Source organism: Entelurus aequoreus, linkage group LG09 (assembly GCF_033978785.1).
Source record: "Entelurus aequoreus isolate RoL-2023_Sb linkage group LG09, RoL_Eaeq_v1.1, whole genome shotgun sequence".
Lineage (NCBI taxonomy): Eukaryota > Metazoa > Chordata > Actinopteri > Syngnathiformes > Syngnathidae > Entelurus > Entelurus aequoreus.
The window spans coordinates 42,361,346-42,385,783 of NC_084739.1; the positions used below are offsets into that span (position 1 = coordinate 42,361,346).

The 24,438-nt window shown below is 37.8% G+C and overlaps 1 protein-coding gene across 2 annotated transcripts in view; it reads right to left on the minus strand.

The window, feature by feature from the left end:
• Positions 1-24,438, minus strand: part of LOC133657447 (inositol polyphosphate-5-phosphatase A-like) — a 441,346-nt gene that overhangs the window by 205,653 nt on the left and 211,255 nt on the right. For both annotated transcript variants that reach the window (XM_062058790.1, XM_062058791.1), the window contains exons 5-6: positions 13,444-13,507; positions 12,347-12,450 (exon numbers count right to left, since the gene is read on the minus strand). In XM_062058790.1, the coding sequence (XP_061914774.1) occupies positions 12,347-12,450; positions 13,444-13,507 (168 nt within the window). The remainder of the gene's footprint in view (positions 1-12,346; positions 12,451-13,443; positions 13,508-24,438) is intronic.

The window sequence follows — 24,438 nt, forward strand, 5'->3', positions numbered from 1 at the left end:
GGTTTAATAGTATTGTTGATTTTCTATCTATCCTTCCAGTCAGGGGTTTATTTATTTTGTTTCTATATGCAGTTAAGCCCGATGCTATCACGTTAGCTCCGTAGCTAAAGTGTTTCGCCGATGTATTGTCGTGGAGCTAAAAGTCACTGTGAATGTCCATTTCGCGTTCTCGACTGTCATTTTCAAGAGGATATAGTATCCGAGGTGGTTTAAAATACAAATCCGTGATCCACAATAGAAAAAAGAGAGAGTGTGGAATCCAATGAGCCAGCGTGTACCTAAGTTACGGTCAGAGCAAAAAATGATTTGTCTTGCACTGCACTCTAGTCCTTCACTCTAACGTTCCTCATCCACAAATCTTTCATCCTCGCTCAAATTATTGGGGTAATCGTCGCTTTCTCGGTCCGAATCACTCTAGCTGCATTGAAAACAATGGGGAAATGTGAAGAGCCTTTCAACTGTTGACGTCACGCTACTTCCGGTACAGGCAAGGCTTTTTTTTATCAGCGACCAAAAGTTGCAACTTTATCGTCGATGTTCTCTACTAAATCCTTTCAGCAAAAATATGGCAATATCGCGAAATGATCAAGTATGACACATAGAATGGATCTGCTATCCCCGTTTAAATTTTAAAAAATCATTTCAGTAGGCCTTTAAATAATATACTGTGTCATATTTATTCTAAATGTTACGACCCTCAAGGTGTTCAAAAGTTGAGTCCACTGTGAAATCATTGCTATAACATCAATATGATCTTGATCTTGACATAACAACCTCATGCATCACGGCTGACGTGCCAAGCGTCACCATCTGTCACAGGTGACTTGTCTGCTGATGAACACAGGGAGACTTCCAAAAGCAAAGCCAGTTTAATCTCCATAGCAGAAGCCATCAAACATCAATGTATCATCTAAATGAAAAAAGGAACAATATGGTGCAAGTTAACTTTCACTGAAGGGAGAACTTTGGCTTAATCAGAGGCATGTGTCGCAGCTTGCAACAGAGCACTAAAAGGGTAAATGAAATCAAGTCAATGCTTTAATGGACACGCCTGTGGTGCAAACAACAAATACAAAGTCTTATGGGAGTTGATCTACAGCCTGTCGGCTATTTTCTTCCTTTTAATTTTTTTCTCCGCCTGTGTAAAACGATCAATAGCAAGGGCACATTAAGGTCCGGGTCGTATACTTTATTTATATTGGGCTATGACAAATCCTTATGATGCAATGGCTTGCGGAGGCATGTATTACGACTGCAATAAATAGATCCATGCTCAGTGGGGGGTGAAAAGATTTGTCAGAACAACGGGATACAACAAGACGCACAAAACACCATCATAATTTCCGGTCTATAAGCCACTACTTTTTTCCAACGCTTTGAACTCTGCGCTTTATAATGTTGCGGCAAATTTATGGATTTCTACGGTGTGAAAGAGCACGTCCGTCCATGAAAAGCGGCAGTACATTCACACACACACATGCGCACGCGCGCACACACACACACACACACACACACACACACACACACACACACACACACGCACACAATTGACTTTTATTTCCTTGCGTGTTTTCCTGCTGACCAGGCCATTATATTAGGAACACCAGTAACGCCATTCTCAGTCTTTTCCCACTGCTAAATACAACTTAGCCGTAAATGTGCACACATCTTACCAGTCACTTTTCGCCCACACGTCAACAAAATGCACACGACGAACTACAAAGGTGGAAAAGATTGAATAAGAAAAAAACTGCTGCACGTAACGGAAAATCCACCATCATGAAAGGCCGGATCGCAGGCGGGAGAGGAAAAAGGACGAAGACAGCGCTACCCAGTATGCTACTTTATGCCGTGTTGCAATTGTAAATGAACAAAAATGCCTGTGTAAATATTTAATGTTTCAATGTGTACACTTGCAGATAATGGAGGGAAGTGTGCGGCCAAAATATATACAAAATAAAAATAGTCCAAAAAATGGCTGGTGTAAACAGGTGCACTGTATACCCCAGACATTATGCTATTTTCCAACTTTTCATTTGATTTTTGCAAACTTCTTTCATAAATATTTTAATATGTGGCCTGCTCTTTTCACTCAAATCTCTCACAAGCAGTCTAAATCAAATTATAATGAAGTCATGAGTATGAAATCAGTGTTTCCCATAAACTGCCAAGATACCTGTGGCGGTGGGGGCGTGGCTATGGGCGTGGTCACCATGACATCATCGAGTAATTTGCATAATTTACTACAATGATATGATTTTCTCTAAAAGGCTCAAAAAATGTATACTTACTAATTAATAATAACAGTTTTGTTTTAAACGTCCTTCCATCAATCCATCCATCCATTTTACAACATAATTACAACACTTTATGTACATATTTAAAATATTCAGTATACATATTCAGTGAAATATATTTATTAATTGTGGTTGTTACAAAAAATATATCTTATAAAATGTAAAAGCTAAAATGTCTCTTAAAGCTCTGCCCCTTTAATTAGTGCATACTAAATAATTTAACTTTAGCCTACTACTACAACCATATTATTTACCAGCAACATAAAGTGAAACAGAGGCAGAGTTGTCCTGCCACAGTCAGTAACAAATAAACAGAAAACAGTAGTGGTCAAATACAAATCAGGCAACAAGAGAAGCATCCTACACTTCTCTTTTGTAAAGTAAATCTGAACAGCCTATATGGGCATCTACATCAACTATATGATTTGCCTGAGAAGCTGGACAGGACAACAAAAAAAAATATTAAAAAAAAAAATATATATATATATATATATTTTTATTTTTTTTTTTTTTAATTTTTATTTGTGGCGGACGTAATTCTTTCGTGGCGGGCCGCCACAAATAAATGAATGTGTGGGAAACACTGGAAATGGGAATGCAATTAGTTTATACAATTTTGTCAAGACAATTAAATTACTGTATATTTCAAATGATGACACAGAAGCCAATTGTTTTAATCTTCAACCCAAACTAAACTAGGCTGTGATTGAAAAAAACATGTTTACTTGCTACATAGAAATATTGCAGAACTTCTTCAAATGATTGGCTCCTTTACATAATACACAATATCCACAAAGTCTATTAACAATTTAAAAAAGCTTACAGAAGCAATTGATGAGATATGTTCATCCAATTTGTTATGTGAGCTTATCAAAGTGTATTAATCACATTGCATTTTGAAATCAGGTATCTCCAAACCGTTGGATTTGAAAGTAGGACTTAATTCCCTGACCATATATCACTCCCCTATATTTCTTTCAAGTAGTTTACAAATATCAAAATGATGTCCTTTAATTTTTTTTAACTTCCTTATCGTTACCAATATTGGAGCTTTGATTATTGGCCAATAGTAATCCGATACGATATCAATCAACAATGGTAGTAAGTATAAAAGACACTAAAGCTATGGCATTAAAGTACATCATTTATTTTAGTGTAGTGTGAAATGTTAGAAAAGGCTTGATCAAATAAAAATACTTAGCGAACAAAGGAAGTTTGAAATACTAACCTTAAGACAGATTTATGTTTTTGAAGTGGAATGTTAATTTATTTACTGGCTACACTTAGTGGTCACAATAATTCATTAAATTAAAGGCCTACTGAAACCCACTACTACCGACCACGCAGTCTGATAGTTTATATATCAATGATGAAATATTAACATTGCAACACATGCCAATACGGCCGGGTTAGATTAGTAAAGTGCAATTTTAAATTTCCCGCGAAATATTCTGCTGAAAACGTCTCGGTATGATGACGTTTGCGTGTGACGTCACGGATTGTAGCGGACATATTGGGACAGCATTGTGGCCAGCTATTAAGTCGTCTGTTTTCATGGCAAAATTCCACAGTATTCTGGACATCTGTGTTGGTGAATCTTTTGCAATTTGTTTAATGGACAATGAAGACAGCAAAGAAGAAAGCTGTAGGTGGGATCAGTGTATTAGCGGCTGGCTACAGCAACACAACCAGGAGGACTTTGAGTTGGATAGCAGACGCGCTACCGTGAGTACGTAGCTTTGGCTTCCAAACATTTGATCGCTTGCCCGTCCGTGCGTGCCGCTATGTGCATGTCACGTACGTAACTTTGGGGAAATATATGTGCTGTATGAACTTTACGGAGGTGAACGGTACTTTGGGCTGTGGGATTGAGTGTGTTGTGCGGGTGTTTGAGTTGTATTGGTGGGTTATATGGACGGGAGGGGGGAGGTGTTTGTTATGCGGATTAATTTGTGGCATATTAAATATAAGCCTGGTTGTGTTGTGGCTAATAGAGTATATATATGTTTTGTGTTTATTTACTGTTTTATTTACTGTTTTAGTCATTCCCAGCTGAATATCAGGTCCCACCCGCCTCTCACAGCATCTTCCCTATCTGAATCGCTTCCACTGCCCTCTAATCCTTCACTCTCACTTTCCTCATCCTCGCTCAAATTAATGGGGTAATCGTCGCTTTCTCTGTCCGAATCGCTCACGCTGCTGGCGTCCATGATTGAAAACAATGTGCAGATGTGAGGAGCTCCACAACCTGTGACGTCACGCTACTTCCAGTACAGGCAAGGCTTTTTTATCAGCGACCAAAAGTTGCGAACTTTATCATCAATGTTCTCTACTAAATCCTTTCAGCAAAAATATGGCAATATCGCGAAATGATCAAGTATGACACATAGAATGGATCTGCTATCCCCGTTTAAATAAGAAAATTTCATTTCAGTAGGCCTTTAAGCTCATGACACAGGAAATTGAATGATCCAGACACATTTGTTACTACATACTTTCTCATACGCTTTTGTCTTGGAGACTTTGCACTTGCTGCAGGCCTGTTTGTATCAGACCTTATATCGGATATTTTATATTCAAAGCGATAAACCATTTTTTTGCTGATAACGAACAAATATCCAATATCAATATCGGATCTAAGGATGTAACGATAAATGGTATTTATTGTAACAGCGATAAACAGTTTGTGTAACCGTTTTAATGGAAATGACTGATAAACCGAAATTGACAACAGCACTTTGACAAACTCACAGACTGACTGGCGCTAGCTGGCTAGCCTAAAAACTAACATAAAAACAAGATACATTAATAGCTTTTCCTGTGAAGAAAGGACATCCCCCAATCTAAACTTTTATATAAACACACTACTGTTTGAGCAACTAGAATATTAAATTGCGAACATTGAACCCACAAGCTGTGATCTCCTAAGCAGAGTGATCGTTCTAGACTGGGCGGAAAACAGACGGAGGTGTTTTTTGCGGTGCGTTCAAGAAACACTGAACAAAGTAGGACACGCACGCCAGAAATAATACATATTATGGATTGTATTTGTTATTTACTTTTCATTTAAATAAAAACTAAAAGTGCTATTGTACAAACCAATATTTAAAACAATAAAAGCGTATTCATTAAAACAGATAAAATACTAAGACTAAAACACTGAGTGAAGCATAAGAAACACAAAATAAGCAAAATACTCTGTTATCCTAACAGTGTCTAGTTACGTTCACCTTTTCACCTTTCTGTTCTCTTTGTTCTCTTTTTTTCATATAAGAATCGATAACGGACCGATAAAGAACCAAATCATCAAGCAAAATCAAAAATAGAAGCGGAACTGGAAAAATCATAGCAACTCCCATCCCTAATCACTGGCCAAGAAAGTACAGCAGCGACTCTACTTCCTCCTAAAGCTGAAGAAGGCAAGAGCCCAGCTCTAGGAGCACCATCGAGAGCATTCTGACTAGCTGCATCACTATGTGTTATGGTAATTGCATCACCCACAAGGGCAAGACCCTGCAAAGCATAGCGAACACAGCAGGAAAAATAACCGGCATCATACTCCCCTTCCCCTCTGGACATCTACAACACCCGCCTCACCCGCACATCATCCAGCATTGTGGTGACCCCAACCATCCACAACACAGACTCTTCAGCTTCCTGCCGTCTGGGAGACGGTACCGGAGCCTCTGAACCAGCTCCACCAGACTAACAAACAGTTTTATCCATTTAGCTGTCAGGAAGCTGAACCCTCCGCCCCACTTTCCTCCCACTGGCCCCCTCCTCAGCTTTGGATGCTGAACCTCACCCCTCATCCTAGAGCAGTCCTCCCTATCTCACTGTCTCTCTCTGCCCCTACTGAATGGCTTATATGTATTTTATTTTATGTATTCATTAGTGTTAATACGAATGCTTTCTTATAATTGTGCAAAATCCAAGTCTATGCACATTTGTTGTTGTTGCACAGTTTGTGGTTGCTTTTCTCTATTCAAAATGTGCATATTCTTTCAAAAAGCACATTTTTTACATTATCCTGTAATTTTTGTATGTCTGTATTTTTCTTTTTCTTTATATTTTGCATATAGCTTAAACAAATCCATGTTACAGTAAGCTTACACCATGATTCAGAGAGAAATGCTTTTTTTTTATTTTTCCTGTATGTCAAATACATTGACAATAAAAATGACTTTGGCTTTGATTACATTTGCACATATTCATTGATTATTTTATGGTAGTTCTATCTTACTGTCTTTAATTGTCTGTTACTGTGATGCCAAATTTGTATTTTATTCTTCAAGGTTTGTTTTGTGTCAACACTTTTGTTTATTTCTTACTTCATCTCGTTTCACTGCAAAACAAATCTACCTGGGGTAAAAAAATATTACCTAATGGTGCCCATGTAGACAGTAAAAGTATTACTCCTTGCATATCTACTTATGGAATATTTTCCGTCTATGTGTATTCATTTGCTTAGGTATACAGTGGTACCTCACTTTTAGCACAGCCCGCTTTCATTGGATTCTGTTTCTGACGAAAATTCTTCGTAAAAAAAATTGCCCTGGTTTAAAATGCGTGTAACAAACTGGTCCAGTTTCTGGAATCATTGTGCAGTTTGTTGACTCATCTGGTGACTAAGGGCCTGATTTACTAAGATCCATATATTGCACGCTAGACAGCTTATGCAAACAATAAAATAGTGGCGTGTTGCGTGTGATCTACTAACACTGCATGTGCAATTGAAAAGTGGTGCAGACCTAATTCATGTTAGCATGCTCCTACCTGTGTGTGATGTGTTGAACCAGCAGCACACATTTATAATCTGTAACACTTTTTCTGAATTGAAGTCTAGACAACAGAAACCTATTCGCACTGACACTGAGGCTGTGGATCGCATCACCAGCGTATTTGTGCGACTAAAATGACTCGAACGCAAGAAAATGCATACTGAAAGACGTATTTTTATGTAGAAGATATATTATAGTAAAATATTTCCTAACTTAAAAAAAACCGAACAACATTAAAAAAAAATAACGCCAGAAGACACCAAAATGTAATTCATTTTAATCAGTCTCTTATGTCCTCAACAGCAATACAATTAAAAAAGGAAATTCTTGAATAGACGATATGCCTACTATTTTTTTTATTTCTGACTGTCAAAAATGTTGAAACGTACACGTAGATGGAGGATTCTCTGTCTATCGTCTGTATTTGCAGCTTTAGTACATCTTTTCTCAGAGCCATGTGCGTCTGTGTCAGACAGCACGTCATTTCCATCCATCCATCCATCCATTTTCTACCGCTTGTCCCTTTCGAGGTAATTTCCACACATGCTAAATAAAACCCAATATAGTGCTCCCAAAACGGTGATGAATGTTGATAAAATAATTATATTTGCATCATGTGCTCCCAGTATTGTGGGCGTTTTGATGATCAGCATATATTTTGCAGACAGAGATGCAAAATGGAATACACACCTTATTCTGCTCACTTAACAGACACAATCCCCTTTGCACATGTTAAGTAGATCAGCTGTGTGTGTGCTATCAAGTTTGCACGTGTTTTAGTACAGGCAAACTTTTAGTAAATCAGGCACTCAGTCTCAGATTTTTTTAATTGACTGTGACTGCAAAATGAGCCACCCTGGGGCCAAAGAAAGTCGTGGGTGCCAGCACTTTGTGAAAGAAGGGGAAAAACACAATGAAATTCAAGAAAGAAATACCGGCAAATTACAAAGGTGTGTCTTCTGAGTATTTTTCTAACAGTGTGAAATTAGTGAGGTCACAGATTGACGTAATTATGTAGTCATTCTTGGACATATTGTCTCTGCAAGCCTCTTCCTCTGCTGAGTCGACCAGCCCAGATTGATGCCGCCAGAACTTCCATACATTCCTTCTCGTTTCATGCCCTCCCACCTGCTTCACAGTATGTCTATGAAATGTATATAAAGTACATACTTCCGTGTTTTTTTGTCTATGAAATTTGGGCCACTACAAATTTGGACTGGCAGCTTAACTCCGACAGGTAAAGCGGCGTCATTGGGATTTTGGACATTACGACTTGGTTTGAAGAAACACAAAAAAGGTAAGATAAAGTATTATTTTCATATAACCGTGGCATGTGCATAATAACACAGACATGCTGAATGCAATAACATAAATGCTCATAAAAGCAGCTTTTTTGAGGCGGGTCTGTACCGTTCTGAGCAGGCCAGTGATCCTAATGTTGTAATCGAGTAAATATTATGTTTAAGAATCTTTATTTTTGAATGTGAATGAAAAAAATAGCAGTACTGTTTGTCTTCAAGATATATACTTAACAGTGCATACTTTCAAAAGCCAAATTATAATACTTTTGGAGAGAGAGGGTTGTGAATGCAATTTTTGAACAAAATTAGATTAGATTAGTTTATTTCAAAGGGGACAATGCACTCTCATAAAACACATGACTTGTACGCAAAATTCCCACCACGCATATCCGATACATATTATCCAGGGGTCCACAATTTCTTTGCACCAGGGGGTGGTTTAATGTAGGCATTATTTGCACAGACAAATGTAACACATGGCGACTTCAGGAGTTTTATTTTACAACTATGAACAAGCTTATTCTAGTGGGACAGGCAAAAGTTTACTTGGTGAAAATGTGGTCGTTTATAAATGATCTAATGTGTCTATGAGACCCGGTAGCAAATGTGTCACGGATTGGTACCAGCCACCGGACTGATGCTTGGGGACCACTGATCTAGAACACAAGGAAGTGTTTTAAATGTAGTTTAAAAAGATCATAGGTCGTCCACTTTAAGCATAATTATTAACAGAGATTATTTTCTTTTTACACTTGTATGACTTAAATAGGCAAGTCATCATTGTAAATCCTCCCAATTTACTCTTCATGCCATCACAGGTTGTTATTATACAGCACAGTGGCTAACTCATGCAATATAATTTAAAGGTGAGGATTTTAATCTACATTTAGAACACTTCTGTGTGGTAAATTTTGCACCACAGTCACATTTATAACCTGCTTTTTGAGTCTGAAATCTGTCCGTTGTGGAAGCGTTCAATGATTGCAAATGAAACCATGTCCCACCTTCTCGAAAGTATCCACATTTATTTTTTTTGAAAATGTACACTGTTACATATATATTTTTAAGTCGTTGCCGGCATTTTTTTTCCCAGACACAGTCGAAAATATACTTCATTAACATAATCCAATTTAACTCAGTCACCACAGTCACATTTATAACCTGCTTTTTGAGTCTGAAATCTGTCCGTCGTGGAAGCGTTCAATGATTGCAAATAAAACCACGTCCCACCTTCTACAAAAGTATCCACATTTTTTTTTTTTTTTAAATGTACACTGTTAAATATATATTTTTAAGTCCTTGCTGCCATTTTTTTCCCCCAGACACAGTCGAAAATATACTTCATTAACATAATCCAATTTAACTCAGTCACAACAATATGTACAAACTCCCAGATCGATTTAATAAAATAAAAAATAAAAATAGAATAAATAAAAAAACAGCTAATTTTAGTAGCATTTATAACATTGTGTGTCACACGTTGGTGTTATTATGTGCATGCCACAATTAGATGGCAATAATACTTCATCTTACCTAACAGTCCACCTTACAGTAAGTAGCCAACATATCCAGACTGCAAAACCTCATTAACAGAGGAATCCAAAACTGCGTGCCAGCTCACGCCAAAATGCATGAACCTTATGATTTGATATTTTAGCATAGTTTAACACAGGGGTGTCAAACTCATTTTAGATCGGGAACCACATGGAGAAAAGTCGACTCCCAAGTGGGCCGGACTGGTAAAATCATGGCACGATAACTTAAAAATAATGACAACTTCAGATTGTTTTCTTTGTTTAAAAATAGAATAAGCACATTCTGAAAATGTACAAATCATAATGCTGTTGTTTTGTATTTTTTACACTTACATGTTGCGGTTAATACTATTCTATCTTTGTTTGTCGTTATTTATACTTTCTGGATAAATTATGTGATAATGTTCATCAGTCAACTCATTGGTGTTAATTTTCAATCTATCAAGATGAAAAAATTATATTAAAATCAAATTACAGTATGTAATTTATGTAGTTTGCTCATTTTCCTCGACTGGTCCACTAACATCATGTGATTTATTTTTTTATTTTTTTATGTAGCATCATCTAGATACAAATACTTGCTAGTGTGACATGTAGTGGACACATTTAGAACAGCAGTTTCTTTCATTTAAAAATTTCGGCTTATTTTTATACTTAGCGAACTCATCCAGCGGGCCGGATAAAACCTGTTCGCGGGCCTGATTCGGCCCAAGGGCCGTATGTTTGACACAAATATCAAACATTGTAGCAACATTAAAAGTCAGAAAAGACCAAATACATCATATGTCCCCTTAAAAAAAATCCAGTTGGACAGAAAAATGTATTGACCATATAGATTGTTTCAAAATTTGAACTCATAAAAGGGTTGACCATTTTCCTGAAACAGATTCATTTCAAATTGGAGGTTCCACTGTAGCGTGCACACAAACGCTTCCCACCATGATGTCATCAGCATTCAGCCCATTGACATTTTATTGATGGGTAACTATAAATGTAGGACAGATGCAGGGGAAAAAAAACATCTGTCTTGCACCAACCAAGTCATCTGTCTGCTATTGCTCTCTAACCTTACACTAGAGTCCAACAAATAAAAATTAGTGTGTCATTTATAAAAGATCTAATCTCATCAGATGTATCAGTTAAGAGCATGGCTGCCCTCTTTGTCTATGTACATTTCTGACTGCAACACCATGATACAGTTGAGGCCAACTTAACCAGCTGGAATTGAAGCAACTGGTTTGGGACTGTGTTCGTTCCAAGATCCCCATGTAATAGGATTCCTCAAGGCCTCAGATGGATGGCAAATGTAGGCAGTTTCATCTACTAAAAGAGGGCATAAATCACAGGCGGAGGAAGCGGGGACGATGCAGGGGTTATCACCAGTCTGCCTCCCTCATGAGAGCTTTGCATTAAAGCATTAGTGAAATTAATTCATCTTTCATAAGAGGTTTGAGCCGTATCTGTGATCTATGATAACAACCAATTTCTCACTATGGAGGGCCGGAGGAAGAGGAGGGGGAGGAGGAGGGAGACAGGCGGGGGGGAAAAAACACATTGCGACCCTGATAGACTACACAAATCTGCTCTTTTTAAATGGGCTAACATTATCTGGAGTGCCGTTCTCTGGAGCATCATCCCAGATTCATATCCCAGTCAGGAAAAGGGGCATAAATCACAAAACTTTTCTCAGCCTCTTTTCCTATACATCCTTCTCCTCGTCCCTCTCATGCTGGGCCAAATTTGTTTGTGCTTTTTTAAAATTGTCCTGTTGAACACAGAATATTGCTTTGACATAAGTGGATTTCTGCCTCAATTAGTGTAATTGGTTTTAAATCAGACCCAGATTGATGATCAATGATGTCTGAATTGTGAGGGTGTGAATGCATATGTTTGCATGGTTGTCTGCGGGGCCTACAGTTTGCGAAAGACATGGAAACTGGGGGAAGTGTGCGAACAGAGCTGAATCCATCTGTTTTGCATATATTTGCAGAGGCGGCCGTCGGAGCATGGTTGACAGATGAGTGGGGAGTGTGGGGATGACACGCAGGCGGCGGTGCTCTTTATGACTACATCAGCATAGCCCTGCTCAATGTGCAGCTTGCCTATGATGGCGCACAGCATCGCACCGTGTCGCAAAATTGAACACACAGGAGTCAGCGGAGAGTTTCAACATCTAACATTTCAATTTACAGACCGGTTTGTCTTTAAATTGAGGAAAAGACAGCCAGAGGATGCATTTTGTCTTTGACTGTACAGCAAAAAGTATAATGTAGAAAAGCTTGAGACTAATATAAAGAAGTATACAGGTATATTTGATTACTCTTTTTTTTTCACATATTTATTGTGTTTCCATAATTGACTTCAGTTATTTTTTTGAGTTGCTATATATGTTTTTTTTCCCATTGAAAATGTGGTCGATTCTCACTACTCACCTCAGGAAAGTAGTCTTGAGGAAACTTCTCCTTCTCCAGCATGGGTGTGCATTCTAGTGTCTCGGAGCAGGTTTCCTTCCCGATCACCTTCCGGAATTTCTTTGCTGATGGAAGAAAATGAACACATGCAACAATCAAAGAGAGTTAATTTTTAAAGAGCGCCTGTGTGATTAATAATTTAAAAAATAAATAAAGCATGAAAGTGCACTCTGAGCCAAGACCTTCCACAGGCAACTGCACCACCTGCTGGAGAGAATGCAAACCAATGGCATCTACCTCATGGAGAAAATAAGTTTTAAACAGATGTTGCACTGCATAAATATGATATTTATTTAATTTCATACTGAGCATGTAGGTAGACGGGAGCCAAATCCTGTAATTCACACTTGCACAGGTAGGCATTCAGAGACAGTAATGTTGGAGTTTAAAAATGACATCAACACAATTAAAAAACTAAATACTCTAAATATGACAGCCATTAATCAATCGTAATCAACGTGATAATTGACAACCCTATGTTGAATATTTTTGTATGTATACACAGTATATAAAGATGTAAAATCAACATCAGGCAACCGGTGCACAAATATTGGTATCCATGTGTAGCTTAATGTAATTGCATTTGTAAATGAACTTAAAAGGTATAAAAGTGTGGAGTGGTCCTCTTATGTTATGGAGCCCTCCCCTGCCTTCGCCCTGTCCTTCACTGGGGTAACTGGTGCTAATGCTGACTTTGGTCTAATAGGAAGCAAGGCACCTCCACATCTATATCCCGTCTTTAATTAGCGTGGCCGCAGGACCCCGGGGCCCTCTGACACTGCAGGCTGATGAGACCGCCGTAACTGTCCAATAACCCGCTGCACACCATTACTGTAGGTCCGAAATCTTATGAATTAAATGCTAATATTAATAATCACGAGCAGTCGGCCCCGCTCCTTTTACATTATCCTCAAAGACAATCTTAGCTCCTTGGTTTTGATGGAAGCGGGAATAGCCTGCGAATGGTTGTGTGTGTGATATGCAGGGGTGGGATGAGGGGCCACTGTGGGAGGATTTCATTTCAGAGTGTGTTGCCATGATCTATATGTGTGACTCACCTTTGAAATCAAACTGTTGGACGTTTTTCAAAGATTCATGAATGAAGTAGAAACTTCCCAGAGCCTGCAAGAACAAGACACGGGAGATAAGAATTATGTTGGATTTTAGAGCAAACATCCATATTTTGAACAATGAATATGGTTAAGCATCGAGCATTGATGGTAACCGGATCATACCTTCCGAAACAGTCCAAATTCTTAAACATGAATTCCAATTTTCGAAGTTCAGTCTGCTGATCGGAGGAAATAGCTGCCACAGCTACAGCTACGCAGCAAACTCTTTAATTGAGTAATAGTTCATGTTTGCTTTTATTTAGGCTCAGACTGAATTCCCCCTTGGCCCTTAGAGAACTAAGTGTCAAGGTGAAGGGCTGAAAATACGCCTCTGCGAATTCAGTGACATAGTTGAATGGCAGTTTTTGCTTTTGATTAGTTATTGGGTTGTATTGAATTTGTTCTGCTCAAACAACTGTATGTAATAAAAGAAAAAAAACTAGTTTAAATACTGTAATGATATAGTTACTGTCAATAGCACTCATCGTTAAAACAATACAGTTAATACATGTAATCGGTGTCAGATTTCACTCGTACGGGAAAAGGCAGCATAAAGCCCTGATTGGAACATTTCTATTTCTAACACATAAACAACAGAATACAGAATTTGCAAATGTTTTTTTTTTTTTTTTTATGAAGTTTTCAAAAATAAAGTTAAACTTTAGACAAAGTGTAATCCTGTAGAAAGAAGCTTCATAACATTTAATATTCAAGGTCAAACGATTTGTATTTATACACTAATATTTCAACTTCTAGAGCTATTATTTCAACTTTGAGAGCTAATAATTCAACTTTGATGGCTTTAATCGAAATTACAGTGGAAATTACCAATGCAATAGATAATAAAAAATGTGCAGCAGCAGTGTTTATGGATCTAACTAAAGCCTTTGACACAAGGAAGTGTTTTCAATTCAGACAATATTAACCTTTTATTCATTAAATCAAAAATAATGAAATTTCACAACAAAGTGAATTTGCAAACAGCTAAAATTGTACACAAAGCAAACTATAATCTGTTACCCAAGAATATACAACAATTCTTCTCAAAAAAAGAGGCGAAATACTGTATAACCTTAGAGGAAAATGTAATATAAAACATTTGTATGCACGTACAACACTTAAGACCTTCAGTATATCAGTATATGGAATTAAAATATGGAATTGATTAAGCAAAGAAATCAAACAATGTACTAATATCATCCAATTTTAGAAACTCGTCAAACTTAAAATGTTTACAAAGTACAAAGAAGAAGAACCATGATAAACATTCTGACTTTTTTTCATCCATCCATTCATTTTCTAGATAATCCTATTTATCTCACTATATGAAATATAACTTATTTCAGTAATTATAATTTATATATTTATTTTTATTGTTATTACTTATGGAGTATATTGTGAATAAATCGAGAACAGGAAATGAACAAAAGTGTTAGCAACTGCTATTTAAAGGAAAAGAGGTAGGATTATAGGGCTATATAAATAAACATTGATTGATTGATTGATTGATTGATTAAATAAGCTCTGCTTCTTCCTACTCCTTTTCGCACATGTTGAATAGAGAAACTGGAAAATGTTATGTATCATGTTGTATGCATGCATGTTTGAAATAAACTTAAACTCAAACTGGTTAAAAATAGCTCTGTCAGAAATTAATAGTACATTTTTGACCCTGTCTCTTAAACGAATGGGAACTGAGAATCTTTGAGGATTAAGAATCTTTGGGAACTGGAATCGAAACGAGGAATCGAAACTTTTGGACAAATTCTCTCACTGCAGGTGCTGTCTTTCCATTTGGTACTTTCAACCAAAATTAGAATCCGTCCATAGCGTTCCTACTGATATGGATTCTGCATTCATCACTCCAAGCATCATTTGTAACTTTTACAATATAATTTAAACTGTTTATACTTACTAAATCGTCCCGTGTGATGTCTTTAGGAGTGTTTTTAGGCACATTTGTACGTGGTATCATAATGTAATAAAGCTAGTGTCGTTAGCATTAGTTGATATGCTAGCACGTTTATGAGTGTCTTTTTTAGTATACCTTACAACGGTATTATTTTTGGATTGTTTCAGTTTCACAAATTCCTCAGTAAATTCACCAAGATGTCACCGTGGAGTTATTGAATCTGTTTAGCGGATTGGTGAGCTAGCTTCCACAGCTAATAGGTCCATGACGATGACGTTTTGTTTGATCAGCCGTTTTACTGCCGTGTTACAAGCACAGTTTTGGAACAATTTAGGTATTTAAATAAACATTTACGAAATATTTCTGTGTAAATAACTCATTTCGAGAGGTATATATCTGCGGCTTACAGTGTGGTACTGATAATATGTGGAAAATATATTTTTCCCCTAAAATTTAGTGGGTGCGGCTTATATAACAATGCGCTGTAAAGTACGGAAAATACGGTACAACCCTTTTGGTACAGTACATTTGGCATAAGACATCTTGTATCTGGTAATGTAAGCACGCCAGTAAAACCAGTCACGTGTAAAAAAAAAAAATGGTGAATAGAACACGTAACAGGACCCACACGTGCGGCTCGTAGACGGATTACGTATGGTCCTGTAAAAAACACAGAAATCATAAGGCACTGCTTACTTCTTCCATCTGACTAAAGTAGAGTTAGACTGCCTGGCTCACCAACTGATGCACTGGGATTAAAAAAAAATCCCTTGGTGGTAAAATGTATAACACAGCACCAGACCTAATGACATATTTTGATGTTAAATAAAATACAAAGGCTCCTAAAATAATTACAGTATGTCACACTTACAAATAAAAAAAACCATTGACTTAAAACTGAAGAAAATAAGGCTCAAATCTTTTCAGCCTGTGTGCAACTTTTTAAAAACGCCGCCGTGAACGCAGGCTTTTTAGGATGCAACTATCACCAAAAAAAAAGCCCTTGAAATCCTGGAAGGACTGTATACAGCAGTACTTCACAATCCAAAGCAGTGTGTGTTCTCTGCCTTTAACGCATCACGGAGGAACAGCAGGCACTAGATGGCACCTTGTCAACCTCTAGGTCAAGATCAGAAAGTGAAATCAACATTATGAGCTTTGGGTTTGGGGGTGCTGTTTACTCCTGCAAACTCCACGCAAAATGAATAGCCTTACACAAAAAGTGTTCAGAGCAATTCTAGCTGGAAGTGAACTTATTTTCCGGACTATAAGCCGCACATTTTTCCTGTGCTTTGAACCCTGCGGCTTATAAATCCTTTTATTTGTCTTCTCTTACGACCATAATGTTTTGTGTTCAACAAATAGTTATCAGAAAAACACTGAGAGACACTAAATATGTGTTATTGTTTGTGCTACGGCGCCATATTTTGCACGAGTTTGCGCACTGCTGGTGCTGCCGATGGAATGTCTACACTAGTATTTATTTCTGCTTAATGCTTTGAACCGGAAGTACAAGTGCTGTTCCGTTTTGAAGTCGTCCATTGTGTTTCAGCTCGTATAGATTATTTATTCATCACTCCAAGCAATGTTTGTAAGTTTTACGATAAAACTAAAACAATTCATATTTACTAAACCAACACATGTTTGATAGTAATGTTTCCATGCAAATGTGTGCGCGCTATCGTGATAGCGTCATTCGCATGAGCTAATATGCTGACACGTTTACAAGTGTCTGTGGTTGTATCATGGACTTACAATGGCATTCTTTTTGTGTTGTCTGTTTTGTAAAGTCATGAAAATGTCACCGTGGAGTTATAAAGTCTATTTAGCTGATTGAAGTTAACTAATAAGGAATATGATTGACTAGAGTCTATGATGATGACTTTTGTTTTGTCTGATCAGATGTTTTACTGCCGTTTTACAGGCACAGTCTGAAAACAATTAAGGTATGTAAAAAAACATTTACAAAATATTTCTGAGTAAATAACTAATTTCACAACGTAAATATTTGCAGTGCAGCTAATATATTGAACAATATTTATTTTCTTCTAAAATTTAGTGGGTGTGCTCTACAGTCCGGAAAATATGGTAGTCCATCACAGTGATTATGTCTGTATTGTGTAGAAATGAACAGGCCGCCACAATACAAGTGTCTATCAAACTTGAGTGGTTCTGCTAAATTGGACGCACTGGCAACAACAGTCTAACATGTCCTGTTAGGGTGTGCTGTACAGTAAACAATGCAGTCAATACCACGGCTCTAAGCCTTCTAATGTCTTGACTCATTTATTTCAGCGACCCAAAGGATGCATTCAACTGCACTTGTGAATGAGTAAATATGCACTTCAATAGGCTTAACATCATTTTTCTTTTTCTTTCTGTGAACAATCAGAAAACTTTCCCAGTCTGTGGACAAGCCGATCAAAGTGTGTGGGAAGAAGTGAGAGTCATAGAGATGGGGATTTGATGCGGTTCACAGTCCACTACCCTGCTTTCTGTTGGCCCTCAATCCATTTAGGGAACATGAAGGCTATGTATTTGAGATTGGCAGACCTTTGCTTCAGGATCATTTCCAGTCTCCTTTCTCCCATTCAAGGCCGGTGAGTAACTTCTGTCATAAGGAAGCGCACATTTGAATTAAAATACTCGAGAGTAGTGCAAGACATTCATGGCTGAAGCCAGAAAGAAGGAGGCACAACAGTGATGTCAGGGAACAGGGAAGTGAGGATTTGAGGGTTCTATCAGATGAAGGAGACAAGACATGGATTCAGTCTCCCTGTATTTTCCTGTTGAAGGTTTGAAAAAAAACAACAAAAAAACGACACTTCTCCCGGACTAGATGAGAGACAGTTTGGGCCCAGCCTGCATTATTTATGAGTGCTGGCACATCTTGAGATTAAACATTTGCTGATTTGTCAAAAGCAAAAACATGAGGTCCTGCTCATCTCCTTGACATGTAAGTTCAGCCGACAGAAAAAAAAAAAGAAAAACACTGTCGCACATTTAATTGATGAGGGGAGCGGCTGGTGACCTATACCTTATGTGTGTTCCCCTACTTCCTTTCTCTGATGGAGGACGGGGGAAAGGGGAGACAGATAGAGGAGGGGGCTGGAGAATAAGAGGGAAAGGCAAGACTCAAGGTCAGTTATGTTTTTACTGTTCACCGCATTCCAAGAAAGCCAACCTCCACTTATTGCATCTTTCATCTCAACAATCTGTACAAAAGACCTCATAGAGCGATGGGCAGGAGGTCCAAATAGTGACAGTGCTGCCTGATGCTGTTTATTAGAAATTTTACTGAATGGAAAGCTCATGAAAACTGCAGGATTTGTAGAACAGGTGAAAATAATGTAGTTTGGGGATTAAAAGAAAAAATATTCTAATAATATTATTTTTGCTACACATTGGCAACACTAAATTGGTCCTAGTGTGTGAATGTAAATGTGAATGTTGTCTGTCTATCTGTGTTGGCCCTGTGATGAGATGGCGACTTGTCCAGGATGTACCCCGCCTTCCACCCGATTGTAGCTGAGATAGGCTCCAGCGCCCCCCGCGACCCCGAAGGGAATAAGCGGTACAAAATAGATGGATGGATGGATGGAGTACGTGTTATGGGTTTACACATATTTATGAAATATACATATTCAGATCCTAACCAATTCAAAATATGTTGTACTATCCACCGGAGAACCAGCGCTCCCTGCAGAGGACATTTGATTTTGCTTGGATTGGATATCTTTTGTCAGAGGTAGAAATTGGGGGGGGTATCCGTGTTCTGCAAAACACAAATGTCGACTGCATATAGGGACACTGGTTCTCAGGAGGACATAGGCAGCAAAGCATGTCTGTTTTAGGCGTGTGTTGCAGAGGTATAACATTGTGCGGAAAAAAATTGTGCAAAAAAACTACACATGCCTCTTTATGAGGATTTGTGTGATTTAAAGGTCATTATCAAACATAATGAATTACAAACGTACTCCAGCTTCCTCCCACCTCCAAAAACATGCACCTGGGGATAGGTTGATTTGCAACACTAAATTGGCCCTAGTGTGTGAATGTGAGTGCGAATGTTGTCTGTCTATCTGTGTTGGCCCTGTGATGAGGTGGCAACTTGTCCAGGGTGTACCCCGCCTTCCGCCCGAATGCAGCTGAGATTGGCTCCAGCACCCCCCGTGACAAGCGGTAGAAAATGGATGGATGGATGGATACACTGTATAGATATAAATGACTGTACATTACTACTTTAATGTGCTTTGATCTATTTGACAATATCTTATTCTGTTATTGAGAGACTATTTCACTTTGAAATATGGATAATAATGAAAATAAAAGTACATAAGTCCTCGTTTACCAAGTAAGAAATAATTATTTAGAGCTGCAGCTAGCAGGTAGTTTAGTAATCGACTAATCACATAAAACACACTTCATAAACTCAATGCGTATTTTAGTGTTAATAGTTGAAATAAACAAACACATTTTGTGCTTGCTATAACCTTCATTCTTTTTTTTCTTTTTTTATAAATGCACATATTAACATTGAAATTGCAGTTTTAGCGTGTGTGCAATAATAAAAAAATAAATAAAACCTATCCGCTGTTCGCCGTCACACAGATCATGAAACCCCACCAAGTCGTAATGTCACAATATGTCCGCATATTTAAAAGTTCCAGACACTCCGTGCGGTCCGGATTGTAAATTATTTATTAGTTACTCTCATTAAGTGATTAATCGAAGCAACATAATATGAATTTAAAACATTTTTCTAATCAAATTGATTCATCATTGCAGCCCGAGTTATTCATTACAAATCTGATGTTTCCACAGCTAGAGTTTAATACCTTCCAAAATGTGATTTTTAAACATTATGAGAGCCTTCAGACATTAAATACCACCCACATAGTCACCTTTACACTCATTGTAATGCTGCCTGATGCTGAGCCAATCAGTGGCCACAATACTGAACAGCTCGCTCTGCTTGGTTTGGTCTCAAAACTACTGTAGTATTGTTATTTCCATTTACTTCAGCAACTTGTATGCTTGAACATGATTAGTTTAGGTCAAAAATATGTGGAATATGCTTTTAAAAAATCTACGAATGAGTGAAGCAGCAACTTTGAAGTGCAATGTGGCGAGGGACAACCGCAAATGTATAAATTATAAACTAAAATACTAGAATGCGGTAAATCAGGTGTGTCAAACTTGTTTACATGAAAGGCCACATCGCAATAATGACTGCTTACAAAGGGCCGCCTGTAACAGTAAAAATAAAGTATATGAATATAAATGTATAATTGCCTCATGATATTATCACACAATTGCCCAAGCATTCGATTAATACATTCTTACTGACAAACTGATCAATAACTAGCTTTGAAATCATAAGACAAGGTGAAAAGCAGATATTTAGGTAATTATTGTTGATAACAATATGCAGTACATTTTTTCCGTCAAAATTAAAAAAACAAATGTGTTTAGTAAGCACAATTAGGAGCTTTGACTAGGGATGTAACAGTATTGTAGATACAACGGTATTGCGGTTTCAAAATCTTCACAAAAATGCAGTGACGTATGACAATATCAAATGAAAACTTGGTAAGTGTAGTTTTTTTCTGGCGCTTTTGCGTTGGTTGGTCTGAAAAAAAAACTACATTTCCCATTGTGGGAGATTCTCTTTTGAATTGTTGCCACAACTCACTGTTAGAAGAACAAGTAAGTCCAAAGCGTCCGACTTTTATGTTACGCGTCCCTTTTAGACTAGACCATGACATGGGGACCGTAACTCTAAAACAGACATGTGGCAAAAGGTAGTAAAAATGTGCGGCACGTTCGTCTCAAGCTTTCCAAGACAAACTGACTCGGTCAAGGCACACTGCACCCAGGGTAAATATATTTGAAGCTAGCGAGGCTAAACATCAAAACCTGAGATATGTAACTTATTAAAAGTTACATTTTGAGTTAACTTTGACATATATCACAATTATATCGTACCGTTGCCTTATTACTATAAGATTTTGATACCGTTACATTCCTATTATTCACACACATTCTTTTCAGGCTTACGCAGGCCAAATAAAATGATGTGGCAGGCCAGATCTGGCCCCCGGGCCTCAAATTTGACACCTGTGTGGTAAATGATCAAAACTAATTTTAAAAATGATTTAAATCTTCACACATACAGTACCTCCTTTCAGAGGAACTGAAAACACTTTACTTCTGCATGGCGTTCATATCTAGTTGGGCAGGATATATTGGTTGATTTTACTCCCAACTTATTAGGAGTGTAAAAATTAATCTTTATAAATCGATAACTGATTTTAACTTTAGATATGTCTATGAATGTTCTCATCCATCCAGGTCATTGTCATCTCAGGGCATTCAATCGATCGCAACTGGACTGTTTGGTTTGTCTTAGAAGACGTTTTGCCACTCATCCGAGTAAGATTCATCAGTTCATGCTGATAGACTTAGCTTGGTCAGATCTAGTCCGGCCTTCTGACCAAAGCAGTCAATTTAGTTTACTTTGTGGCACTAAATTGTAACTCGCACTTGTGTTACTGTTGTGTTAAAACACCTTTGCTTGATAAACAGCTTGCTTTCCTTTGTATTTTATTGTTACCAGAGCAAACAACAGTAAAAACCCGGTAGCTTTTTTTTGCTCATAATTAATACAGGAGCCACCTGTTTTGTCTGTGTCTATTTAAATAATAAACACAATGACATTGTACGGACCTGATACATGACACATTTATTTTTTGTTTCACCATGCAAAGATTCCCTCTGCATCGAATTGTTATGTTTTAAAATGTATTGTTAGTGAATTGCATCGTAACCCATACCTATCGATTCATAAAGGATCTGCATTTAAGGTAGCGATGCACACCCTAATTACTTATTTATCCATATATTGTACATCACCTTATGTGATACTAGCGAGAGATTTAATGACAGTGAGTCATTTTAGTATTTTATTTATTATGCTGACATTGTATTTGCATTTTCAATTACATTTTATTTCTGTACAGCGCTTAGATCAACTGGGGTTGTGTGCAATGTGCTAAATAAATACAATTTGAATTGAATTTCATTCCTCAAATAAAAGTTGATCCTAAGACAGACTGCTTAATATCTCATCAAACATTACTACTTGTAAGCAGCTCTCTCTATTCAACTTAACCATAACCCCTGTAAATATTCATCTGACAAGGTTCCAAAAACTGAGTGTGTACCGTGCTCTCTCCTCTCCTCTCTGCACAACCCCCAATGAATAAGCCATTATATTAGCAATGAATCAATATGTCTAATTACATGACAATTTCTAAATATTAATTAGGCCTGGATTGTGCTGGCAGGCCATGCTTATCTTTTACCAGGAGCTTCATAATAGCCTGTGTCAAACATATGTTTGTCACATCTCACTTTACTGATTAGCTGCCAGATACCCATGAAATAATTACAAACATATTTTACATATTTATAAACCCCCCAAGCCAAGGGCACACTTAATTTTCTATTAGTAAAATGCAGTTTATTAAGAGCCTGCTGAGGGCTATGCAGAGATAAGGGGAAATGAGTAATCACCATAATTGTAGACAGAAAGACAATAACGGTGCCATAAAAGCTTGGGTTTTATTGTCGGTTCTGCCAATGCTATCTCTTATCACGACTTGTATTGCAATGTCGCTAAGAGATAAGGGCACACTGAAGCAACAATGGCTCACCTCCCAATTCTGTGTGTGTGTCCATGCAAGTGTGGAGTTGACATTTCTAATACCAGAGCAGATAAGGGCTGAACAAGTCCCAATAGACTGGCTGCTAGAAAATAGAGACTTGGACGCTGCAGTACATAGCCTGCATACTTTGCTCCCATGAATGCTTTATCGATACCGAGGACTGCAAGAATTAGTTATGGCCAATGCAGAGAAGCAGGATTTCTGTGACCTCTGAATAGATTTTCTGCATTTAACGTGAAAAATGGGCCATAAAGCAAACATAAAAGTAATATTTTTTCTTCAAGGTCTCACCTCCAATCTGTGCAAAGGGAAAGCCGTGTGTCCCAAGAGAGCTGCCACGAACACACTTCGGTGTCATCAGAGTGTCACTGTAAAGCTTCACAGAGTAATATTCTACTGTCCCACAGCTACTAACAAAGTGTGGCATAATGGCTTTGTGGAGCCTAGTAATGATCCTGAGCTCCCTGTCCAGAAAGGCTTTAATGAGAAAAACTGCAGAGAGGCTCAAGGTTTTGTCACTTGTTTGCTGTCACTTACTGTAAATGTTCTTTTAGTAGTGGGGCTGCATGCAGGATTTATTGTACTAGATGGTGCAAAAAGAAGAAAAGCAAAAAGCTATAAAAAAAAAACACAAAACATCCTAGACTCTACAGTATTTCTAAACACTATGCAGCTACAGCAAGCATTTTGTCTGAAAAAACTTGTGCCGTATTTTCCGGACCATACAGCGCACCGGATTATAAGGCGCATTAAAGGAGTCATATTATTATTTTTATTTTTTTCTGATTGAAAACACTTCCTTGTGGTCTACATAACATGTAATGGTGGTTCTTTGGTCAAAATGTTGCATAGATTATGTTTTACAGATCATCTTCAAGCCGCTTTCTGACAGTCGCTTTCGGATGCGCCGTTTTGTGAGCGGTCTTATTTACGTGGCTCACCTTCGACAGCGTCTTCTCCTCGTCATCTTTGTTGTAGCGGTGTAGCATGCAAGGACGGAAGCGGAAGAAGTGTCAAAAGATGGAGCTAACTGTTTTAACGACATTCAGACTTTACTTAAATCAATAACGGAGCAGCATCTCCTCATCCGGAATGTGTTCCGTGAAAAACCGTACGACTGGAACTCTAAAAACTAAAGTTCCTTGAGTGAATAATGGCGAGTTTACTGACAGATATAAGTAATAACTTTACACTACTTTATATTAGAAATGGCAACAGGGGAGGATGAATGTCCCCTAACAAGAAGATAGAGAAAAAGAAGAAGCCTATCGACTATGTCGTCGATACGGACTACAATGG